This window comes from Vanellus vanellus, assembly GCF_965231255.1.
Source record: "Vanellus vanellus genome assembly, chromosome: 16".
Taxonomy (NCBI): Eukaryota; Metazoa; Chordata; class Aves; order Charadriiformes; family Charadriidae; genus Vanellus; species Vanellus vanellus.
In genome coordinates this window covers 16,263,335-16,283,281 of record NC_138921.1, presented here as the reverse complement: position 1 = coordinate 16,283,281, position 19,947 = coordinate 16,263,335, and the positions used below count along the sequence as shown (strand labels likewise).

General features: G+C 59.9%; 1 protein-coding gene across 1 annotated transcript in view; it reads right to left on the bottom strand.

The window, feature by feature from the left end:
* SEZ6L (seizure related 6 homolog like) overlaps positions 1–11,719 on the bottom strand; it is a gene marked incomplete at both ends in the record, with an annotated part of 48,534 nt that extends 36,815 nt beyond the window's left edge. The window contains one exon of the mRNA XM_082491875.1: positions 11,653–11,719. Within this exon, the coding sequence (XP_082348001.1) occupies positions 11,653–11,719 (67 nt within the window). The remainder of the gene's footprint in view (positions 1–11,652) is intronic.
* Positions 11,720–19,947: the final 8,228 nt, after the last annotated feature.

Genomic DNA, 19,947 nt, shown 5'->3' with positions numbered 1-19,947 from the left:
TGCTGAAGGGGCCGTGGGCTGGTCCCCATGTGGGGCTGGTCCCCATGTGGGGCTGGTCCCCCTGGCTCCCACCGAGAGCTGGCAGGGAGGGAGGGCAGCAGGCACGGGGCTGCCAAGGCTCAGACCCCGCTCTCTGCCTCTTGCAAACTGCCCCACGGCTCAGCATCTCCCTGGGCATCGCTTCCCCCTGAAGTGATGGTCACATCCTGCGCCCGCTGCTGTGGGTGCTCGGCAGCAACCTGCAAGGTGCCGTGTCGCCCGCAGCAGCGTTTCTGGAGTCAGGAGGCTGTGGGTTAAGGGCCGTTTGCTCACGAGAAACACATCCGCCGGTTTTGTGGGAGCAGGAAGAGCAGCAGCGGGTTCAACACAAACTTGTAACGTGTGTTTTTCCATCCGCGAATGTTCTGGGCTGTAGCTGGGAATGGTGCTGGGGGACTTAAGGAGGAATTTTTCAGAGCTGAATGCCTTTTTCAGAGCTCACTCTAACTCTGGGGTCGTTGTTACCTTTGCTATTCATTCAGGCTGCTTATTTTGAACAAAGGGGCAACGCTGTATAATTAAAGAAACACTTTGCTTGTGAGGCCAGTTCGATGCGTGTGGAGCAGGAGTGTGGAAAAATACAGCCCTTGCCCATGGAAGCCGGCGCAGATAATCTGAGTCATTCGGGGAGACATTATTTGCCATGACTCAACTCAATTTGTGCGGTTGGGTGACAATGTACCAACGAGCGATAATGAGTTGCAATCGCCCTGTGCCGCGTCCTGCCAGCGGAGCCGGGCGCTTCGCGCCATGGAGCATCTCCCCGTCGCGTTTCACCGTGAGCTGCTCCCCCGGCAGCGCCCGCAGCCCCGCATCACCCTCGTCTCATCGCCGTGCCTGGCTTTCTGCTGCGTTGGTTTTCTCTCTTTGCTTTGCGAGGGCTGGCTCCTCCGGGCACAGGGAGCCATCGAGGCGATGCTGGGGCTGCACACAGACTCCTAAGGCTGGCACATTTTTTCCGGACCCGGGCGTAATGCCCAAGCGCGGTGCCCGAGCCTGCGGGAAGCGCTGGTGTGCTGCCGGTGAGCGGAGTGCGCTGTCGGTGCTGCCACAGCCTGGCTCCCAGCCGCTCGCCATTGCTGGGGGCCATGGAGCAGCAGCGATGCCGTTGTCGGAGCAGGTGGGGTACCTGCACGCCTCTGCCGGCGGTGCTGAGCCTGTGCCCCGCACTGCCGTGCTGCTAACGCCCTGAAAGGGCTCTGCCTGCGGCGACGGCTGGCGGGCACGGGGAGTCTCGAAGCTCTGCTCCGTGCAGGTTTGGGGCATGCACAGGAGCGGCAAACGCCTGTCGAAGGTGGGTGCGGGTGCTGACATCTGGCAGAGCCGTTCTGGCTACGTCAGACGGGTCCGAGTGAGGAGACGTGGTGGCTTCTGGCCGGGACTGCGCCTGCAGCGATGCTGGCGAGCAAGCTGCCGCCTTACCGCTGGTGCAGCTTGCCTTTCACTGCAGACTCCAGATGAGCCCCAACTGGAGGAATGGAAAAAGCTTTCGAATTTAGGTGTTGCAAAAGACATTTTGCAGTGGAAAAAACTAAAAAGCTTTGCCTGTGGGGCAGCAGGCTGACGCTGCCCGGTGCGGCCGTCGGCGGAGCGTAGGCTGCAGCCGCCCGGGCCCTTGTTTTGCTGCGCCCTTCCCTCCCCACCTTTCCTGATGAATTCCAAGAAATGCATCCCTAAATGGGAACGCAGCCTGTGTCCTTCACAGTCATCTACACAGCAAAGGCAGCCATCTCGCCGCTGGCAGGCATGGGCTCCTCTGCCTGCGGGAAACAAAAGCTGGAAAGAAGCCTTTAGATTTTTTTGATTAGATAGCTTGAAAAGTTTGCTTTTAATTGAAATGGCCTCACTGATTCCATCGGAGTGTCGGCTCCTGAGCCCCTCACGGGACAGCAGCTCCGGCTCCTCACCGAGGCGACGGCTGCACCGATCCTGCGCCGCAGCTCGAAGGGTGAGCAGGGCGAGCAGGAATCTTCGTGCCTTCGGGATGCTGCGCTGCCCGGGGACACCGAAAGCTGTTTTCTCTCCTTATGAGAGGAGCAGCACTACCGCCCAGCAAACAGCAGGGAGCTCGGCTCCCCCGGGGGCAGCAGTGCCGCTGCCGGCCCGGGACCAGGGCTGCGGACCGTGGAGCATCCCGCCGAACCCGAGGAAACCCCCGAGCCCCGCTCCATCGGCGCAGGGACAGCCCCAGCCAGCGCCAGCCGCGGCCCCACAGCCACCCGCCAACACCGCCCGCCCCCGGGGGCACCCACGGACCACTCGTGCCCCCCGCCACACGCTGGCTCCGGTGCTGCTCCAAGCAGTGGGGGGGGGGGGGTGCAGAAAAAATAAATTTAGGTAGGTTTTTTCTTCTTTTTTTTTTTTTTTTTTAAAGATGAATGAGAAAGGAAGATTATTGGGGAAATTCTGGCACAAAGACAAATTGAAATATTTCAACGGAGGCTGAGGACTGACTCCTGGATAAAAATAAAGCGGGAGGCGGCAGCACCTTCCCAATGACATTAGCTCCATTCATCTCCCCGATGACGCTGCAGCCGTTTTGCTGGCAGCGTACAAAGGCATTAGAAGTTACATTTTCCTTCACTATTTCTCAAATATATTTATGCTGGGAGATGTTTGTGGAAGTACATCGTGTGCCTCGGGCAGAGGATTAATTCCAAACTGTCACCTCGCTTTTTGATGGGTTTGTAAATTCTGCTGTGTTGATTTGTACTCTCAGTAAATTGATAAAATCCTCTTTCCAAAACCTAATACACCATTTAGAGCTCACCAGGGTTTTAGACCTCATTGGCTCACATATTTATGTAAATATAGTGTCCAACAGCAATTTAAAAACCGCCGCATGAATAATCTGGATGGATGATAAGGGGTGAAAGGAACCACGTTGTCTAGCGGGGGCCGCGTGCTCTCCAAAGCGGGTTTTCCACGTCTCAGGGTGCCGGGTTTTGGGGCGGCTCTGCAGGCGGGCGGCTGCTTTGGGCAGTGTTGCCCCAGGACTTGTCCCCTCTGCACTGGAGCGGACTAACCGGGATGGCGGTGGGCAGAGTCTGATGTCTGTAAGGATGCTCTGGGGGCCGGAGCGCAGCGCTGCATCCCGCCCCAGGCCAGGCCGGGTACCAGGCTGGCAGAGCTGCGCGTCCCCCTGCCCCGCTGCGAGCAAAGCAGCGCTTGCATCACGTCTTTAGATGTTGTTAGCACCATCTACTTTTCTCATTTTAAATTCTCCCCTTGTTTGTATCCTGTGCAACGGGAGAAAGGACGGCTGATGTGTCCAGGCAGACATCTGCTCTGTTGTATTTGCAGAGCTCCTCGCTGTGGGCAGGGATGCTGCTGGTGTGCTGGGAGCACTGGGAGGCCGTTAGGGCTCACGCGAGAGTAGTCTTCCAAATTAGGGACTCGGTATCTTTGCAAATGGAAGTTTAGGACTGTCCGGAATAGCCTGAGTTTCACTGAAACTGCATTTAAATCACCGTCAGGAAATGCAAGCCCCGTTCCTGCGTATCGTCACGCAGCGCCGCGGTCGGGGGGAGAGCTGCAGGGCTGCGGGAAGGCGGCGGAGGGGAGCTCAGACGTGACGTCCTCCGGTATTGTCCCCCAGCCACCAATCTACCCCAGATGAAGGACCTCATCCGCAAAATGTTGACATGCTCCATTAATCCACCCTAAAAACTCAGATGGAGATCCTCTCTTGAATTTTAAATATTTTCAGCCATTCTGACTATCTCTTGAAATCACCCCGAACTGACCAGCTTCCAGAACATTCCCTCCCTCCCCCTACGTGATTCCTGTTTCATTAGTGCCTGGATGCTGGGGCTAATTTAGTATCTTCATCAGTTTATTGCTTTGCTCGCAGAACTACACTGAGCCCAACAGCAACTGCTGCAAGACCTCACGTGAGACCCCTCCAGCCGACTCCGCCGTCCCCTCTCCTTCCCCACCCGGAGGGGACCGGCAGCACAACCGCTCCCACCGGCGCCTGCCTGCCCACTTCTGCCTGCTCCTGCCCATCCCGCCCGCTCTGCCCCAGCTCTCCACGGCAGTGCCGGGTCCCCACAGTAGTTCCCTTGTTGATGGGCCAAAGCACATCACCGAAACTCCCCCGGCAGCCCTGGGCACCGTGTTTGCTGTCCCTTCTCTGGGGTCGCCCCTGCAGAACTGCCTCTCCCGAGCACGGCTCCCGGAGCCTTGGATCCGTCCTTTGGCACCTCACAGCCGAGCGTGTGTGTGACAGTGAGACGGACAGAGACACGACAATCCTGTTTGCTGAGCAGATTACACCGCTCCGGGATCATCCCCACACATACTCCTGCTGTCACACTGGAATTTTTGGATTCCTGTGCATTTGGCAGCAAATTTCCTTTCCAGACTAAAGCTTTGCATTTGGAATCGCACCTCGGGAGCCGGGGTTGGTGGCCAGGCTGCTCAGACGTTCCCTCCCCGCTGCCAGGAGCTTGGCGCTCTGTTGCATAAAGTTTCCTCGTACCTTCCCGCTGCAGCCGCCTGCCCTGGGGTGCTGATGCCCTTTTCCCTCCTGCACCCCTTACTCCTGCCGGAGGGGACGCAGAGCCCTTGGCTCCTTGGGGGACTCGCTCGGGCTCTCCACCTTCTACTGGAGGCAGCGGGATCCCGGGGTCGGGAAAAGGGGGAACGATCTGGAGAAATCTGTGCTTGTCCCCGCACAAGGCAGACCGGGGGAGTCCAGGCAGACCTTCCTTGCTTTGCACCAGGAAAGCTCCGGGTTCAGCCAGCGCTTGGGTCTCCCTGCTCAGCTGCTTTTCTGCTTTTCCCCAGGGAAACAAAAAGGAGGAGGGGAAAAAAAAAAAAAAAAAAAAGGGAAAAACAAAGAAAGGATGGCTAAATCAGAGCTGTGCTCTCTGCCTGCGCTGGGAGCACGTCAGCCTCAGCGGCACCACAGCAAGTGACAGCAGGAACGGAGGGGAGAGCAGCTGCTCAGCACCCCGGGAACACAGCCCCCCCTGAGCAAGGGGGGGGGCGGGCTTGGGTTGGGGACGGCACTACCTCTGTGTGCCCACAGCCCTGACACCCCCCGGCACCGCGGGGACAGAGTGCTGCGGCAGAGGGTCCCCCATGCCACGGGGCTGTCACCCCCCTCACCACCCTCGCGCCTAGCCAGCACGGGGGGTGGCGGGGGCGAATTCGGGGGCTCCCCGCGCTCTCTGCCCCGCAGGCGCTGGCCACAGCCGAGGCTCGGGCCACTCAGCCGGGTCCCTGCTTTTACAAATCAGTGCAACTCCGGCAGCTTTGACGGCGTGATGCTAACTCGCAGCAACACGCTTCAAAGGGTTTGTTATTCCACATCCATGTCATCCGAGAAAGACGTCGGGCCAGAAATAGTGTCTTCTTGAAAGCACAGGAGGAGCGCTCCCTCTCTGCGCCAGCTGCAGCCCCCAACTTTTGAAGTTCCCCGCGGTTCCTTGCTGACCTCCTGCACCCCTGTTTTCCAGGGGGCCCGGGGCTGCCGGGGTGCACTCAGCTGTGTCAGCACACGGGCACCAGCCGTGACTGCTCAGGCATCCCCCCAACCGCAGGGACCACCGCTTATAGAGTCAAGTCGAAGATAAGCAACGCTTGCAGTTGCTTATCAAGCCCATGCCATAGGTTCTGCTAGAAATCCACAACCCTTCGCGCCCCATTTTGAAAAAAGAGCCTCCCTTCCTCCAGCTGTTTCCCAGCTCTGCCTCTTCCACCCCAGGCCCCGGTGGGCTCCTCCAGCCGCCCATCCCCGTAGATCTCCTCTGATTTCTGAAATCCTTACGGATGAGGCCCGAGAGATCACAGAGCTGAGCGACAAGGGGGTCGCTGCAAGTGTCTGAAGTTAATTTATCCCTCTTCTTCATCTTCCCAGTGGTGCAGTGGCTGTGGCAATTGCTCCGGGGGACGGCAGTGGGTGAGCGGCCCATCCTGCCCGAGCAGCTCTGCGCTCTTCGGGAGAGCCACTGAGAGGCATGGGCTGAGGGCTGGGGCGCAGAAGCTTCCCAAGCGAGTGTCCATCTGTCCTGGGCTCTCCTGTCCTGCTGGGGCAGGGCTGCAGCACCGCAGCAGGCAGACCTTCACCGGAGCAGGATGCCGACAAGGCGGACCAGCCCCACGGGGCTGTGCAAGAACATCCTTAACAGCTTGTCTGTTAACAAGCTGTGCAAGGAGACAGACAGACAGGCAGCTGGCGGCCCGTCCTCTGGAATGAAGGACACCTTCCCTTCGCCCCTCAGCGGAAAAACGCTGCTTTCTGCAAAGCTTTTCTCCCTCACTGCGTCCCGGCTCACGCAGGCTGAGGTACCCGGAGGCCGAGTTGGGGTCGGGGCTGCAGCGAGAGCGGCTGAGGCACCTGTATCCCGCGGGTCTCCTCCGTGCACCTGAGCTAGGCAGGGCTCACGTGCGCACCAGCACGAAGAGTGACCTTGTGAGGCAGCTCCTTTGGGGAAGGGCTCGGCAAAGCCATGGGAGACAGGAGCAGCGGCTGAACTGCAGGAACCCGAGTCAGAGTGACGCCAAATCCTCCCTCGCCCCACTGCAGCCTCCCCAGAGCCCTCCCGGCACTCTGCGTTTTGCGGCGGCGCAGCCCCGTGCCCAGAGCCTCGCAGCGCCGCTGCACCGCCCAGCCGGACTCATCCCGGGCTTCAGTTGGGATCACAGAGCTCCAGCTCCGCAGGATCCACCGTTTCTGCCTCAGGACCTGTTAAAGATGCTTCTGCCTCTCTGAATCACATCGTCGGCCAAACACCTCTTCCCTTTGGGTCAGCGGAGGGGACAACGAGCCCCCTGCCAGGCGGGTGCTGCCGGGGCGAGCAGGGGGCTCCCTGCCCTTCTGTGCCTCTTTGCCAGCAGTCCGATGGCATTTGCTGGTGGCTGCTGCGGCCGTGTGTGCGTGACCTCCCTCTGAAACAGCAGTGGGAAAGCTGCTTCACTGGGCTCTGCCTGTGCCCTCCCCAGGGGACGTCGATCCTGGCCCAGTAGGGCCAACACGACCTCGAAGCACTTTTTCTTTACGGCTCTGCCACCCCCGGCAGGGTTAACCCCTCCCTGGGACACACACTCCTGCCGCCGCTGCCCTGAGGCCGTGGCCGGAGGGATGGCAGGTCCCCATCCCCGCTGCCGCGGGTGCTGGCACCGGCTGCACCCTGGGGTTCCCGCTCCCGAGCCATGGTCTGCTGGAAACATCACCTTCGGCCCCGTACACCGCTGCGCTAATGCGGGGGAACGGCCGGCTATCGCCAGTGGCCCCCCGGCTTGCCCCGAGCGCTGTGTTCATCCCGGCACTCGCTCTGCTGAAGCCCTGATGGGGGGCAGGGGGCTGGGCGCTCCTTGGGGGGTGCCCAGCCGGGCAGGGTGGTCCCCCCGCAGACCTGTGGGGTCTCTTGGACCAAAGCGGGGACGCGCTCCTGCCTTACCGAGCACCCTGTGCCCGGCGAGTCAAGTGGTTAAAGACACAGAGCTATCTCAGCCCTGAGTTCAGCGATTTCATACCCCTGACAAGAGCGTAAATCCATCCTGATGGACTGGAAAATTGGAAAGCCGGTGCTCATGCTGTATTTTCTATAGACATCTATCTGAACTCCCGAAAGATACATTTATTGGCAGGCTCCAGCTCCAGCCATGTAACTGCACGTTATGCTAATTAAAATATAGCCTGTGTTTTGTAACAGGATTTCCTTGGAGCGTATTTTACTGTTCAGTAACCACTTTCAAATATTTGAAAAATAAAATCACATCAAGTAAATAACTTTTGGATTGCTCACGGAAGGTTAGTCTTTCTCTTCCCAAAGCCCACTGGAACCGGCTGTACTCATTGCAGTGACAGAGGATGCGAAATCCACTGACTTCTGAGGCTGCTTGTAGTCTAGATCAAAAGCTGCGTGTTATTTAATCATACAGAGCCCATTTCATTTAAAAAAAAAAATAATCTGTTTGTACAAAATGGGATAACAAAGTGCTCGGCTCTGACCCTGAATACCCGCAGGAACACCCCTGCCCGCTGGCAGGACGTGCCATTCTCCCACCAGCCACTTCAACGCCCGCATTGCCCACCCGGGGATGCCCTGCCACACCACCCTGCATAGTGCCTCCTCTGTGACTTACCACCTATTAATTTCTGGACCCAGCAGAAGCTGACTTAGAACTACAAGGGATGGATTATACGCTGAGTGTGTTCTATGCTTCCTTTTTTAGGCGGTTTGCTTTTATAAGACCTCTGTGTGGCACGCTGGATGCCAAGTGAGCACATTTAGCTTCACTGGTCTCCAGTCTGCCTCTTCAGCCCCAAATGCTTTGCATCAAATTCCTTCCTCACTGACAGAGAAGTTAAAAATGTATAGGATGAAACATTAGTGGCACTGTAACATCCACAAAGCATACGCTTTAAATAGCATCTTTATATATTCATAATGGCAAAAACGCAGGAGAAGTAGAGGGCTGAGAGATATTATTTTCATTTTATTGCTACAGACCCAGACTTTCCTCGTTCTTTCTGCCAAGGAGAAGAGGAGGAAGAGGAGACATTTATTATGGCCTCTGATACCTCCCCATCAGACAAATCCCATTCCCCGTTATCTCCGGCCGCCCAGCCCGCTGGCAGCCGGGCTGCGTGCTATTATCTCATTGCTTGAGACGATCCCGCTCGGGGTGCTGCCGACTGCAGCGAGAGCGCACCGCTCACTTGTTGCAGCCCTCGCCCAGTTCACGCTCGGTTTTCCCTCCTGACGGGCACACCTGATTTTCCGGAAAAATTCTCTCGTGGTGCTGCGCTCACCACAAAGCCAGGGGAACCTCTGTGGCTTGCCGTTCCGCTGGGACAACTAGCCCGGAGATGCCCGAAGGCCTTGAAGAAAAGAAGGGGGAGCGCAGCTGTCGGGGCTACGGCGGAGCGCGGTGCTCAGCACCCCGCGGGTTGGCTCTCTGCTCCCAGCACCGCAGCCTCGGGAAGGATTTGCTGGTCTCATCACAACCTCTAGTGGACACAGGTCCACATCGCCGCCGCCGCCGCACCGAACGGCATCTGTTTAGAACCCCGGGACGTCCCGGGGGTCCGGCGGCGGCCCCGCCGTCCCCACAGACCGGGCTTTGCCCGGCGCCGGTCCCGGCCCGAGCCCGCCCGGGCAGCGCAGGCAGCGCAGGCAGCATGGGCAGCACAGGCAGTGTAGGCAGCACAGTCAGCGCTGCCACTCTGCTCTGCCCGCAGCTGCCAGGCTGGACACAGCCTCCCCGCACCCCCCGTGTTTGCACGCTGCGTTCACGCGGTGCTAAATAAATATCCGCACCGGTGACCACGCACGCTGCGCGCTGCTGCCCGGAGCCTCCTGGCACGAGCGCTCACCAAGGGCCGTGCCTCCGCTGCCTGTTCTGCTGCTGCGCTCCGTGCTGGCGGGTGGGTGGGAGCGGATGCCGAGAGGAGAGGCTTTCACACCTCCTCTCTCTTGATCTAAATGGCTTCACAAGTGCAAAGCACCCAAAAGCCACCAGCCGAGCGACTGATCCGCGTAAGTCACGTGAAATTAGTTGTTTCTTAGAAGAACGAACGGAAGGAGCAGGCAGATGGAGCACAACAAACGATCTCTCTGCAGGGTCTCATCCTGCTCCCCCTCGCAGTTGGAGAACAGCGGGGCTTGCTAGTCTGGGCCCTGGCTGTGACCTCCTGCAAACAGACTGACGAGCCTCCCCCTGGGCACGGGGAGAGCTGCCACGTCGCTGCCGGCTCCAGGGCTGCCTGTGCGGGAGTTTGGGATTTTACAGCAATAATTCACCGAACCTCGTAAAGGGTCAACTATTTATCAGCTCCCTCTCTGCCAAGGAAAGAGGAGTTCGGTACACTGTGTTCTCCTACCCTGAGATTTATGACAGATCGTGCTTGCCATAGGGGCCAAATCCTGTTCCTGAGGCGCTGGGCTGCCTGCTGGTGCTCCCAACGGGTGCTCGGGACTGGGGCAGCTCTCCTGCCTCCAGGGGACAAGGCAGCAGTGGAGCTGTAAGCCCCGTACTGGGCCCTATACTCACACGGTTTGTTTGCCCAGCTCCCCCAGGCCCCCCCACGGCGGCACAGGGACTATCGCTCTGCACACACGTCTCCCGCAGCAGCTCACCAGCGGCCTGGACAAGAGCTTTTGTGTAACATTATGGAGAAAAGGGTCTTTCTGTTTGTTCTGATGCTGAAGCAGGATGACGGTGACTGTGGATAGAGACTCCAGGTCTGATTCCGTCATATGTATGCGTGTGTTCACGCACAGAACACAAACCCATGCAGGTGAGAGACAAATCACCGTAATCTACACCCATTTCTGGTTTGTTACCCAGAAAGGATAGATTCTGTAATGTAATCTCTGTATGGCGAGCTGGTCTTAAGACCCAAAAGTCCAAGTCTTTTAATACAATCTGAACACAAGAACAGAAACTGAAGCTGGGCAGGCAGCATTGCACAGCACTGCTGACACCAGGAGCTGTTAATCTTTGCTAAAACCACACCGTCGGCCCTGGAGGTCAGCCTCCCAGGCCCTGCACAAACACTGCAGCACAGGCAAACACCGGCCTCTCCCGTTCTCCCTCTGACCAATCTGCAGTGGTAACCACAGCCAGCAGCACACCAAAACCTGGCTGCCTCGTCCCCGCAGCTTTCCAGTTACGAGAAACCAGGAGCAGGCACCAGTTTAGAAATCTTTAAGCACCACGCTAGTTTGCAATGACTTTGTCAAGTCACCCGCAAACGGGTCCCAATGCCTATTCTTAGGTCTGTCATCACGGCAGTGGGAAAGGGAGAGGGAGCGGATTTGCGTGGAAACGCGAAACACGTGGAATGAACATGCAGCCCCTGGGAAAACACTCACCAACCACCCCACTGCCACCCCAGTGGGACGGGAACACTGGCGGGGACCTGGCACTGGGGGCTGGAGGCACCGGGGGCTGGGGATACAGGGGGCTGGGGGCACCGAGGGCTGGGGGCACCGAGGGCTGGGGGCACCGAGGGCTGGGGATACCGGGGGCTGGGGATACCGGGGGCTGGGGGCACCGGGCTGCTGTCCCCGCGGGAGGGAGGTGGAGGGTCCGGCACGGCTCCCCGGGAGGACACGGCCCCCGTTAGCGCACGGTTCCCGCTTGGCACACGGTTCCCCGGTAACGGACGCGGCTCCGCGGCGCGGCCCCGGCGGCGGGAGCTGTCCGCCCCGCGGTGCTGAGCCGCCCCGTCCCGCCGGGCCCCGCTGCCGCTGCCGGTGCCGCTGCCGCTGCCGGTGCCGTCGCTGTGCTCTCCCATCAACGCCAGAAGTTTCAGCCCGGACGGACGGAGAAGCAGCCGCAGAAGCGGGGGGGGGGGGGGGGGGGGGCTCCCCGGCCGGGGGTGGCACGGCCGATTCCACCGGCCCCTCCCGGACCGGCCGACCCCTCCCTCATCCGACTCCCCTCTCCCCGGTCACGGCTGCATCCCCCCCCCCCCCCCCCCTCCCCGGTCGGCGCCCTCTCCCCGGCCGCCCTTGTACCCCCCCCCAGCCCCCCCTCCTCCCCGGGCCGGGAGGCGCAGGGCCCCGGCGGTGGCGGCGGCCGTGCCCGGTTTGCCCCGCTCGTCTCCCCGCCGCAGCCCCGGCCCGCTCCGCCCCGCTCCGCCCCGCTTACCTGGGCGCGGGGCCGCGGGGCTGCCCAGCAGCAGGGCGAGCAGGCAGAGCCCGCGGGGCCCCGGCATGGTGCGGCGGCGGCGGCGGGCGCGGCGGAGCCTCCGCGCTGCTGGCGAACCGAGCCGAGCCGCGCCGAGCGGGGCCGGGCCGGGGGCGGAGGCGGGGGCTGCCGCCGGAGCCGGAGCCGGCGCGGCGGAGGGCGGAGAGGAGCGGAGCGGAGCGGAGAGGAGCGGAGAGGAGCGGCGGGGGAGGGCGCCGGCGGCCGCCCCGGCCCCCGCGCAGCGCCGTGAGCTCCGGCCCCGCCCGCGGCTCCCCCCGGCCTCCCCCCCCGCCCCCCAAACCCTCCCCGCCGAGCGCCCCGGCCCCACCGACCCGCTGCTCTTCCCCAGCCCGCGGCTCCCCTACGATTCCCCTGTCCCCCGGCTCCCCCCGGCCCCGGGAGCCCCAGTGCCCCCCAGCCTGTGCCCAGTCTCTTGTATTGTCTCACTGCCCCTTGTCCCCACGCCCCCCCCAGCATCCCAAGCCCCCCCCAGCACCCCAAGCCCCTCTCAGCATCCCACCCCCTCCAAGCCCCCCTCAGCATCCCCAACCTTTCTCAGCACCCCAAGCCCCTCTTGTCTCCCCCGTCCAAGCCCAGCCTTCCCTCCCTCAGGCTCCCCAAAATGCAGGCTGTGAATAGGGCAATGGTGTTATGGGGGGGCTGATACAAGCCCCATGCTCCCCCTTGGGATCATGGAGGCACCAGGCTCCGGTCCTGCTGCTGGAGCCAGCAAAGCCAGGCTGGGACAGAGCTGTACGCTGCGACCTGACCAGACACAGTGGGGTGATGGGCTCTGGGCACATGAGTGTTCACAGTTTGCAGAAGCTGCACAGCCCCCCCCACCCCCTCCCCCCTCCCCGCAATGTGGGGCTGGCACCATGGCCACGGCTGAGCACTGGAGTCTCCTCAGCCCTGCAGCAAAAGAAGCAACGCACAAACAATCCCCGCTCAGCACCCCAGCCCCAGTCCTGGGGCTCCACAACCCCCTTGCCTACGGGTAGGACCGTGGGCCTGATGGCTCCCAGGAACTCCTGGCCGGTCTGGTCCTGCCTGTTCCCCCTGCCCGGGGCCACCGGCAGCTGCAGTAAACTGAGAGCTTCCAGCGGGCTCCTCCTGAGCCCGTCAGAGCACACGGTGTAATTATACCGACTTTGATAAGAACAGGAACGGAGGCTCCGTTCTCTTGAAATCCCAAATCCTCCCCTGAAATGTTTACTGTAAATCACCTCCTGGTGAGAGCTGCCTGGTCCTCCCAGCCACTCTGCCTGTCAAGTCAAATAGCCAGAACAATGTCACGAAGCACGACACGAGTGTCAAACGCCGCAAGATCGAGGCCAGCCTTTCCCCCAAATAGCCAGTTTGTTGATGCTGCCATCTGAGAAGTCCCTGCTACCTTTGAGAGAGCAATTACACTGATTCGGTTACCTCAGCAACAATAATCACATACTGGTATCACTACAAATGCCACCACGCAGAACGCATCAAGTCAAGAAACCGTCCAAACACGGGGACTGATCCTGCTGCCTTTTTCCCTGCCGGGCTCTGCGGAGTTCCTCCACCCGACACCGGTGCAAGCGGGAGAAGCAGCAGCCCGGGGATTTTGAGGAGCGTGCGGCAGGCTGTGCAGGCAGCGGGGTCATTTGCATTCCCTCTGTCACTCCTGGCTGCTGCCAGCTGGGAGCAGTTGGGCAGCAGGCGAGAGAAGGACAAAATAAGAAAGGGAGAGAAATCACCGAGAGGTGCAGTATATTATTTAACACTGTCATTTTCATACACAAAGTGGGATTCGCTCGCTCAGAGGTTTAATTTGGTCTAACAAAGCTATCTGCGGCAGAGCCAGCGCAGCCTGCTCTGGTCCCCCCTCTGCTCCATCCCCAGCTCCCCTCCCAACCTGCCGTTATTAAAGATAAAAGTTGTCTCTCATTTAGCAGTTTTCCTTGAGTGATTTTTATTGTGTTCATCTGCATTGTAGTAAACTCCTAAGATAGCCAGATAATAACGCCAGCGCCATGGTAACAGGCAGGGAAAAAAGAACAAATGCTGTATTTGTAATGCAGAAACGCTCACTAAGTGGCAAAAGTTGTTAGCGATGGAGAGGGAACGATTAAGCTCAAGCCTCGGCTCATCAGCCGGGATTTGGGAGCGCAGCCGGGCCCAACCCCACACCGGCACAGCGCAGCCCCCACGAGCCGGGGACATCACGCCTGGCACCAGCCGGGGTTTGTCGCTGCCTCGCCGAGAGCCGGTGGGGCTGCTGGGGTGCGTTTCCTGACTCCCCACGGCCCCTGCACGTGGGGGGGGGGTCAGCGGCTGTGGGGGACAGTGCTGCTCGGTGAGCCCGGGGGTCTCACAGAGGGGCTGGGGTCCCCCCGCCCCTCCAGCGGCTTCATTGGGGTCTTGGGCAAGCTGGGAGGCAGTGAGGAGGAGGGAGCACATATGGGGGGACGGGGCGGCACGCACCACAGGGCGCACCCCCCATAGCGAGTGCGTAAGAGGGTGATTTGAATAATTTTCCTCCCGCAGCCTCCCTGTGCAGCCAGCGCTGAGGCCTAATGGCCTGTGAAATTTCGGTCTGAGAAACAACGGCGATGAGCGCGGCAGGAGAGCCAGTGGCCTCAGCGCTCCCCGGGTCACCACGCTCCTGCTGCCCCCCGCCAAAACACCGGGGTCCTCCTGCCCGCAGCCGGGACCCGCCGCCCCGAGCCCCCTCCAGCTGGACCGGCTCCCTCAGTACCGTGCATCACCGTGCGTCACCACACATCACCATGCATCACCGTGCATCACGGTGCATCACGGTGCATCACCGTGTGTGCAGTCCGGCAGTGTACCGGCAGCGCTGCCGACAGGAGCGGGCGAGACGGTGGCTCCGGGAGCAGGCAGGGCAGGCAGCCACAGGGGCGTGCGTAAGGAAAGGAGAAATTGTTATTGCTCCTTGGGCAGCGCTCAGGGCTGGAGATGTTTTGCGTGGCCAGAACCCTGGGGTACGCGAAAGGAAATAAAGAGAAGCACCTCCTGAGGCCACTTTAGTGGGCATTGCTCTAATTAGCACCATGTTCATCGGCAGTTACCTCAGACCTTTGATTAACAGTGAAGAAAATCAATAAGCACACTAAAAATTCAGATAAGTTTCACAGCTAATTTTAATTTCACATTTTAATCTTGTATTAATGTCAATCTTAATTACCATAATTAAGTCAGATGTGACTTAGCAAGAGAAGCTTGAAGATAAGGCGTTACAAGAAAGATGGTGCCTTTCTGGTGCGCAGGCAAGCGCCGCTCACCGCGGTTTGGGCTGCGGCTGATGCCGGTGTCGGGCTGCAGCTGCCACGTGCCGGTGAGCCGGGGGCTCCCACGGGGGAGCACGCGGTGCTGCGCTTCCCCATCCCTCCCGCTGCCCCCAGCCTCGCCTGGCGCCCTGCCTGGGGTCTGTCCCCTGCAACGCCAGCGAGGACCTGCAGCCCCTCAGCCCTGCTTTGCCCTGAGCACCCGAGTCTCCAGCGGCTTCGCAGCCGCCTCCCCCTCCTCGGCGCACGGGAGCGCAGGGAGGCGTTAGCCCCGCCACGCTGGCCATGCCTGCGCTCCGCTTGTCACAGCTGGTGAGCTCTATGAGATCCAAACCGCCCGGAAAATCAATCTCTCATTTATTTTCATGATGGTGATGCAGCAGCCCGGTGCTGCTGCATTTGCTCTGCAGTTACACCTATCGATCGCCACCCGCTCTCAGCTCCCTGCACCTCCTGGGGCAGGAACGGCGCGAGCCGGGGGCTCCGTCCAGCCTGCGCATCGCCTAAGGAGCCCTCGGACACGTCCGCCTTGCGGGAAGCATCCCGCAGCCCGGCAGCATCTGCCCGCAGTGGGGTGGGACCGACTCTACGGCCACCGCAGCCCACCAGCACCTTCCAGGCGGCCGCTGCCACATGGGTGGGCAGATTCCGGGCTGGCACATGTCACGGCACGGGCACACGCGCCGAGCGGGGTTGTTTGCTGTTCTGCAGCCTGCAAGTGCAGCGAGATGCCGTGTGTGTGTCTGTGCAGGCGGGGCTGGCCGTCCCCGTCCGGGGGGTTTTGCCCGTGGCGTTGGCTGCGCTGCCAGCATCCTCCCAGGTTTTACTCTTCCCCAGGCATAAGACGAGCCCCACCGAGCGCCCAGCCTGCGGGAGCCCTAACGAGCTGACTCCCTGCCTCTGGAGCTCTCTGGCTCAGCTGAGGCGTTGGGAACCCTTGGCTGCCCCTGGTGATTTTATGGACAGTGACACATCTCTGAGGCTTCGTTCCCAGCCCTGAGGGTGTCCCCTGCAAGGACAGCCAGGTCCTCCCTGAGCCCAGGCCGGAGCATCCCTGCCGGCTGCCGGTCAGCGGTGCCGGGAAGGTGGGGACGCACCGGCTGGAGCCGAGCGGGGATGCGAAGAGCAAACCTGCATCAGCTGTGCTCCGGCAGCACATGCCAGGAGCGGGCGGCCACGGTGGCACCTCCAGTGCTGCAGGAAGGAGCTTTCCCAGTCCGGGCACAGCAGTTTCTCCTAATGAGCTGAGACGAGACCTCCACCCTGAGCTACTGGAAACCTCGTTGAAGAGCATCTCGCAGCTTAAATGCGAGTTGGGTGCAGGTCCCTTTCCCCAGTGCCAGTGCAAAGAGGGCAGAGTTGCCACCTGTCAGCAGTGAGGTGGGTTTTCCCTGGTGCTGGTGGGGCACTGGGGTCCCAGTGCTGGGGGGGTGCAGGGCAGCCCCGGGCGGGAGGAGGGGACAGAGGTGCTGGGAGGACAGACCCCAACAGGGGCACATCTGGGGCTCCCGGCTCCACACCTCCACCAAGCTGCCCCAAAGCTCTCCGAGGCTGCTGTTTCGGACCCGGCCGCCTACAGCTGCTCCGTGGTGTGATGGGGAGCTCCTGCGAGGGGGCACGGGGGCAGGCCTGGGGTCCCAGGCTCCTGCCCCCCCCGCCTCCCCAGGCCAGCCTCCTCCCTGGAGCTCTCTTGCAAGCTTCCACCCCCTCCTCCCTGGTGCCCGGAGGGGCTTCAATGGCAGGAGGAAGCGGAAAAATAACCTCGGCTTTAGGCTTGGAAGCCGAGGTGTCCCGTAGCGAAGCTGAATGGCGGCTCTGAGGAGCGGTCTCCAGGCTCCGCTGGCTGGGGGGCATCGCTGGTGAGGGGCAATATTGTCCCAGGGCAGAAAAGGCCTTTGTCCCTCTGAGATGGCAGAGCCACTCCAGCCTTTGGCTTTCGGAGCGGGCTGCCTCCCTGCTCTGCCTCACAAACGCCAGCGCTGAATGGGGGGTTTGAGTCCGGAGCCCGGCTCGGTTCCAGCCCCTTTGAGCGAGTGCCCGCGGGCACAGCTGGGGGCCCTTTCAGGAGGGAAGTCCTTGTTCCTTGTCAACAGAAGAAGACTTTGCACAGCTCAAAAATAGGCTCTCTATTGCCCGTTGGGGTTTGGAGGGGGTCGAGAGAAACAAACCCGCTGCGGGGATGGCAGGCAGCGGTGTCCCCGCAGAGCGGGAGGGAAGGGACCCCGCGGGCATCCTGCCGGGTGGCCCGGTCCTGGGGATGCTCTGAGCACCTGGCCAGGGCAGGGGGGTTGTGACCCACAGCATCACCTCCGCATCCCCACCTCGGCATCCCTCAGCAATGCAATGCCCCTGCGTGGGCGATCGGTGATGAAGCCTGGGAGCACCCACCTGAGCCTGTGGCACCTTAATTCCCCAGCCATAAAACAGGACATTGTTTTATCCCCTATGCACAATTCATAGCTTAATTAACTAAAGCTCCTTATAGCAGCGCCCAGAGAGGCTCCCACCAGCTTCAGGCACTGAAGCTCTTCCAACCCCCTCCGACCCATGGTTGACGGACTCTTGACCAACGCAATAATGCTGTTGTGGTTGCAATATCTGTAACTCACTGCCGCACTGTGCTATCCGAAAGTTTTTAAAGACTTTTTAGTTGTAATTTTCATTTTTTTTTCTTCTGGCAGGATTTGCATCAGGCAGGAGCAGTTGGCATCTGACCTGCATGTCCAAGCTCCACGGCCAGCCCACACTGACCATCTCCACCAGTGCCTTCAACACGCTGCCAGCTGCCAAAAAATACCTGCTCCCTTGAGGCTTTCCTACCTGGGCCTCCGTTCCCAGGACTAATTTCAAAATTGGTATTCATGCCAGGACACTGCTGGTATTTACTCAACACATCCCATACAAATCGCAAGAGAAGTTACTCTGCACCAGATATTGTTACCGATACAAAAACATGAATTTGTAAATTCATGAGGGCACAGAATTATGTTGTCCCGTGTAGCAATTTTTCCTTGAAGAATAAAAAGAAGTTTTGTTAGAACTTTTCCTTTTAAAGTGAGGCAAAGTGCAGTGTGACTTTGGTGCTGTCCTACCAGCAGGTAGGAAAAGTGATTTCTTGGCTTCTGCATTACTCTGTGCTTACCATAATCTATTCATTGTCTCCAGGAAGATGTTCTGGATTTCTCACTTACACCAGCATCTCCCCATGCTTTTTTGGGGTCCCCGGGCAGGAGGGCACAGCGTCAGTGCTCGGCACCTTGAGGTGAGCAGGAACGTCCCAGGGAGGGCTCGCGGTGTCCGTGGGGCAGGCTGGGTGCCGCCTGCAGACCTTGGCCCTGAGCACTGACCAGAGGTAACTATTTTTGATCCAGCTGGCCCAAATAACTTCACCACAGGAATATTTCAAAGCACTGTCTGAGGAGGTGATGCCATCGGCATCTCTGGGTGACGCTGATTGTGACTGGTGCCGGAGAGGCCGGGGAGAGCGGGCAAGCACCACCACGGCACCAACGTCCCGCAGGTGCGCGTGGCCGCTGGGCAGCACGGGCTGGCCACGGGCAAAGAGCGAGGGCCAGTGAAACACGGGAAAGAGGGAAAAGAAGGAAAGAACAGATTACAATTAGCAGCGGTAACCATGGCATTATGAGAACCAGATTTTGACAAACAGCTGATTGTAGTCTTTGAAGAGATTACACATTTGATGGAGGAAGGTATGTGAATCGCTGTTATAGGTTGTTGTAATGTATTTGATGTGGTCTCGAGCAGTATTGTCGTGAAAAGCAGCACGATGCGGTATCAGTGCAGTGCATCTTAAGTGGGTTAAGAACCGGCTCATTGACAGATCTCAGGGAACAGCAGTGAGGAATCGTCTTCAAATGGAGGAATTATTAATGAACCCGTTAAGAACTGGTGCTTAGCTCTGTCACTGCTTCCCATTCTCACTTATGATCTGCAGGTAAATATGAAATCACTAGTGATTAGACTTACACGCAGGAGATTAGCAGGCTGGTTAACTTGTGTGGAGACGGGCAGTCATACAGTGCAACCCGGATCACAGCGTAGGATGAATTATTAATCCAGATGTAGTCTAGCCGGTCAGATGTTAATTTCGGTGCCGTGAAACAGAGGGCAGAGCTGTGCTCCGGGCAGCGGGGCGAGGGACTCGGAGGTCCGAGAGACTGGAGGGTCTCTCTGCAGTGGGAAAAGCAGTCGGCATCACTCGGGTCAGAGAAACCCTGTCGTGACAGCAGCTCCCGCAGGCGGAGCGAGGAGCGGTGCTTGGCTTAATCCGGGTGTCGCAGAGAGGCAGCGGCAGCCCCCGCGCACCGCAAATTCCTGATGGGGTCTGTGCCTCGGCAGCAGCACAGCCGTGGGCTAGCAGGGACATACCCGCATCTGCCACGCTTTGGGCATCACCCAGGGAGCCAGCACCCGTGAAGCGGGTGGCACCGGGAGCAGGACACCGGCAGTGCGTGGCCGTGCCTTGCCGGGAAGGCAGCAGCCCCCTCCCAGCCCACCCGTGGGCACTCTCCAGTGCCCCGGGGCTGGTTTTCTCCGCGGGGGCTGGTTGCTCTCTTTGTGGGAGAAAAGGGGATTTGTTCTAAAGCTCTTTTAATGAAGGGGAAAAAAAAAAAAAAATAATCCATACTGTGCTGCTTTGCTCTGACCCGTCTTCCAAGCTGTGATGCTTTAATTGATTAGCTTGTAAGAGCTTGGCAGCAGAGCCCGTGCTTTGTTGGGAGCGTTTCTGCAGCTCCCGCAGGTGGAAAGCCATTAACCGCCTCCAGACTCGTCCCTCTGCCGGCAAAGTGCCTTTGGGCGGATGCTTTTCAGCTGTTTTAAGAGAAAAGCCCCGAAAACACACGGTTCCCGCGACTGCGGCTGGGTCAGCCCTTGCACTCTGCCTCCCGCCGGGAGGTCTGGGGGTGTCCCGTGCGCGTTGCCCCCCCCTCCCCGCGGTGCGGCTGCGCTG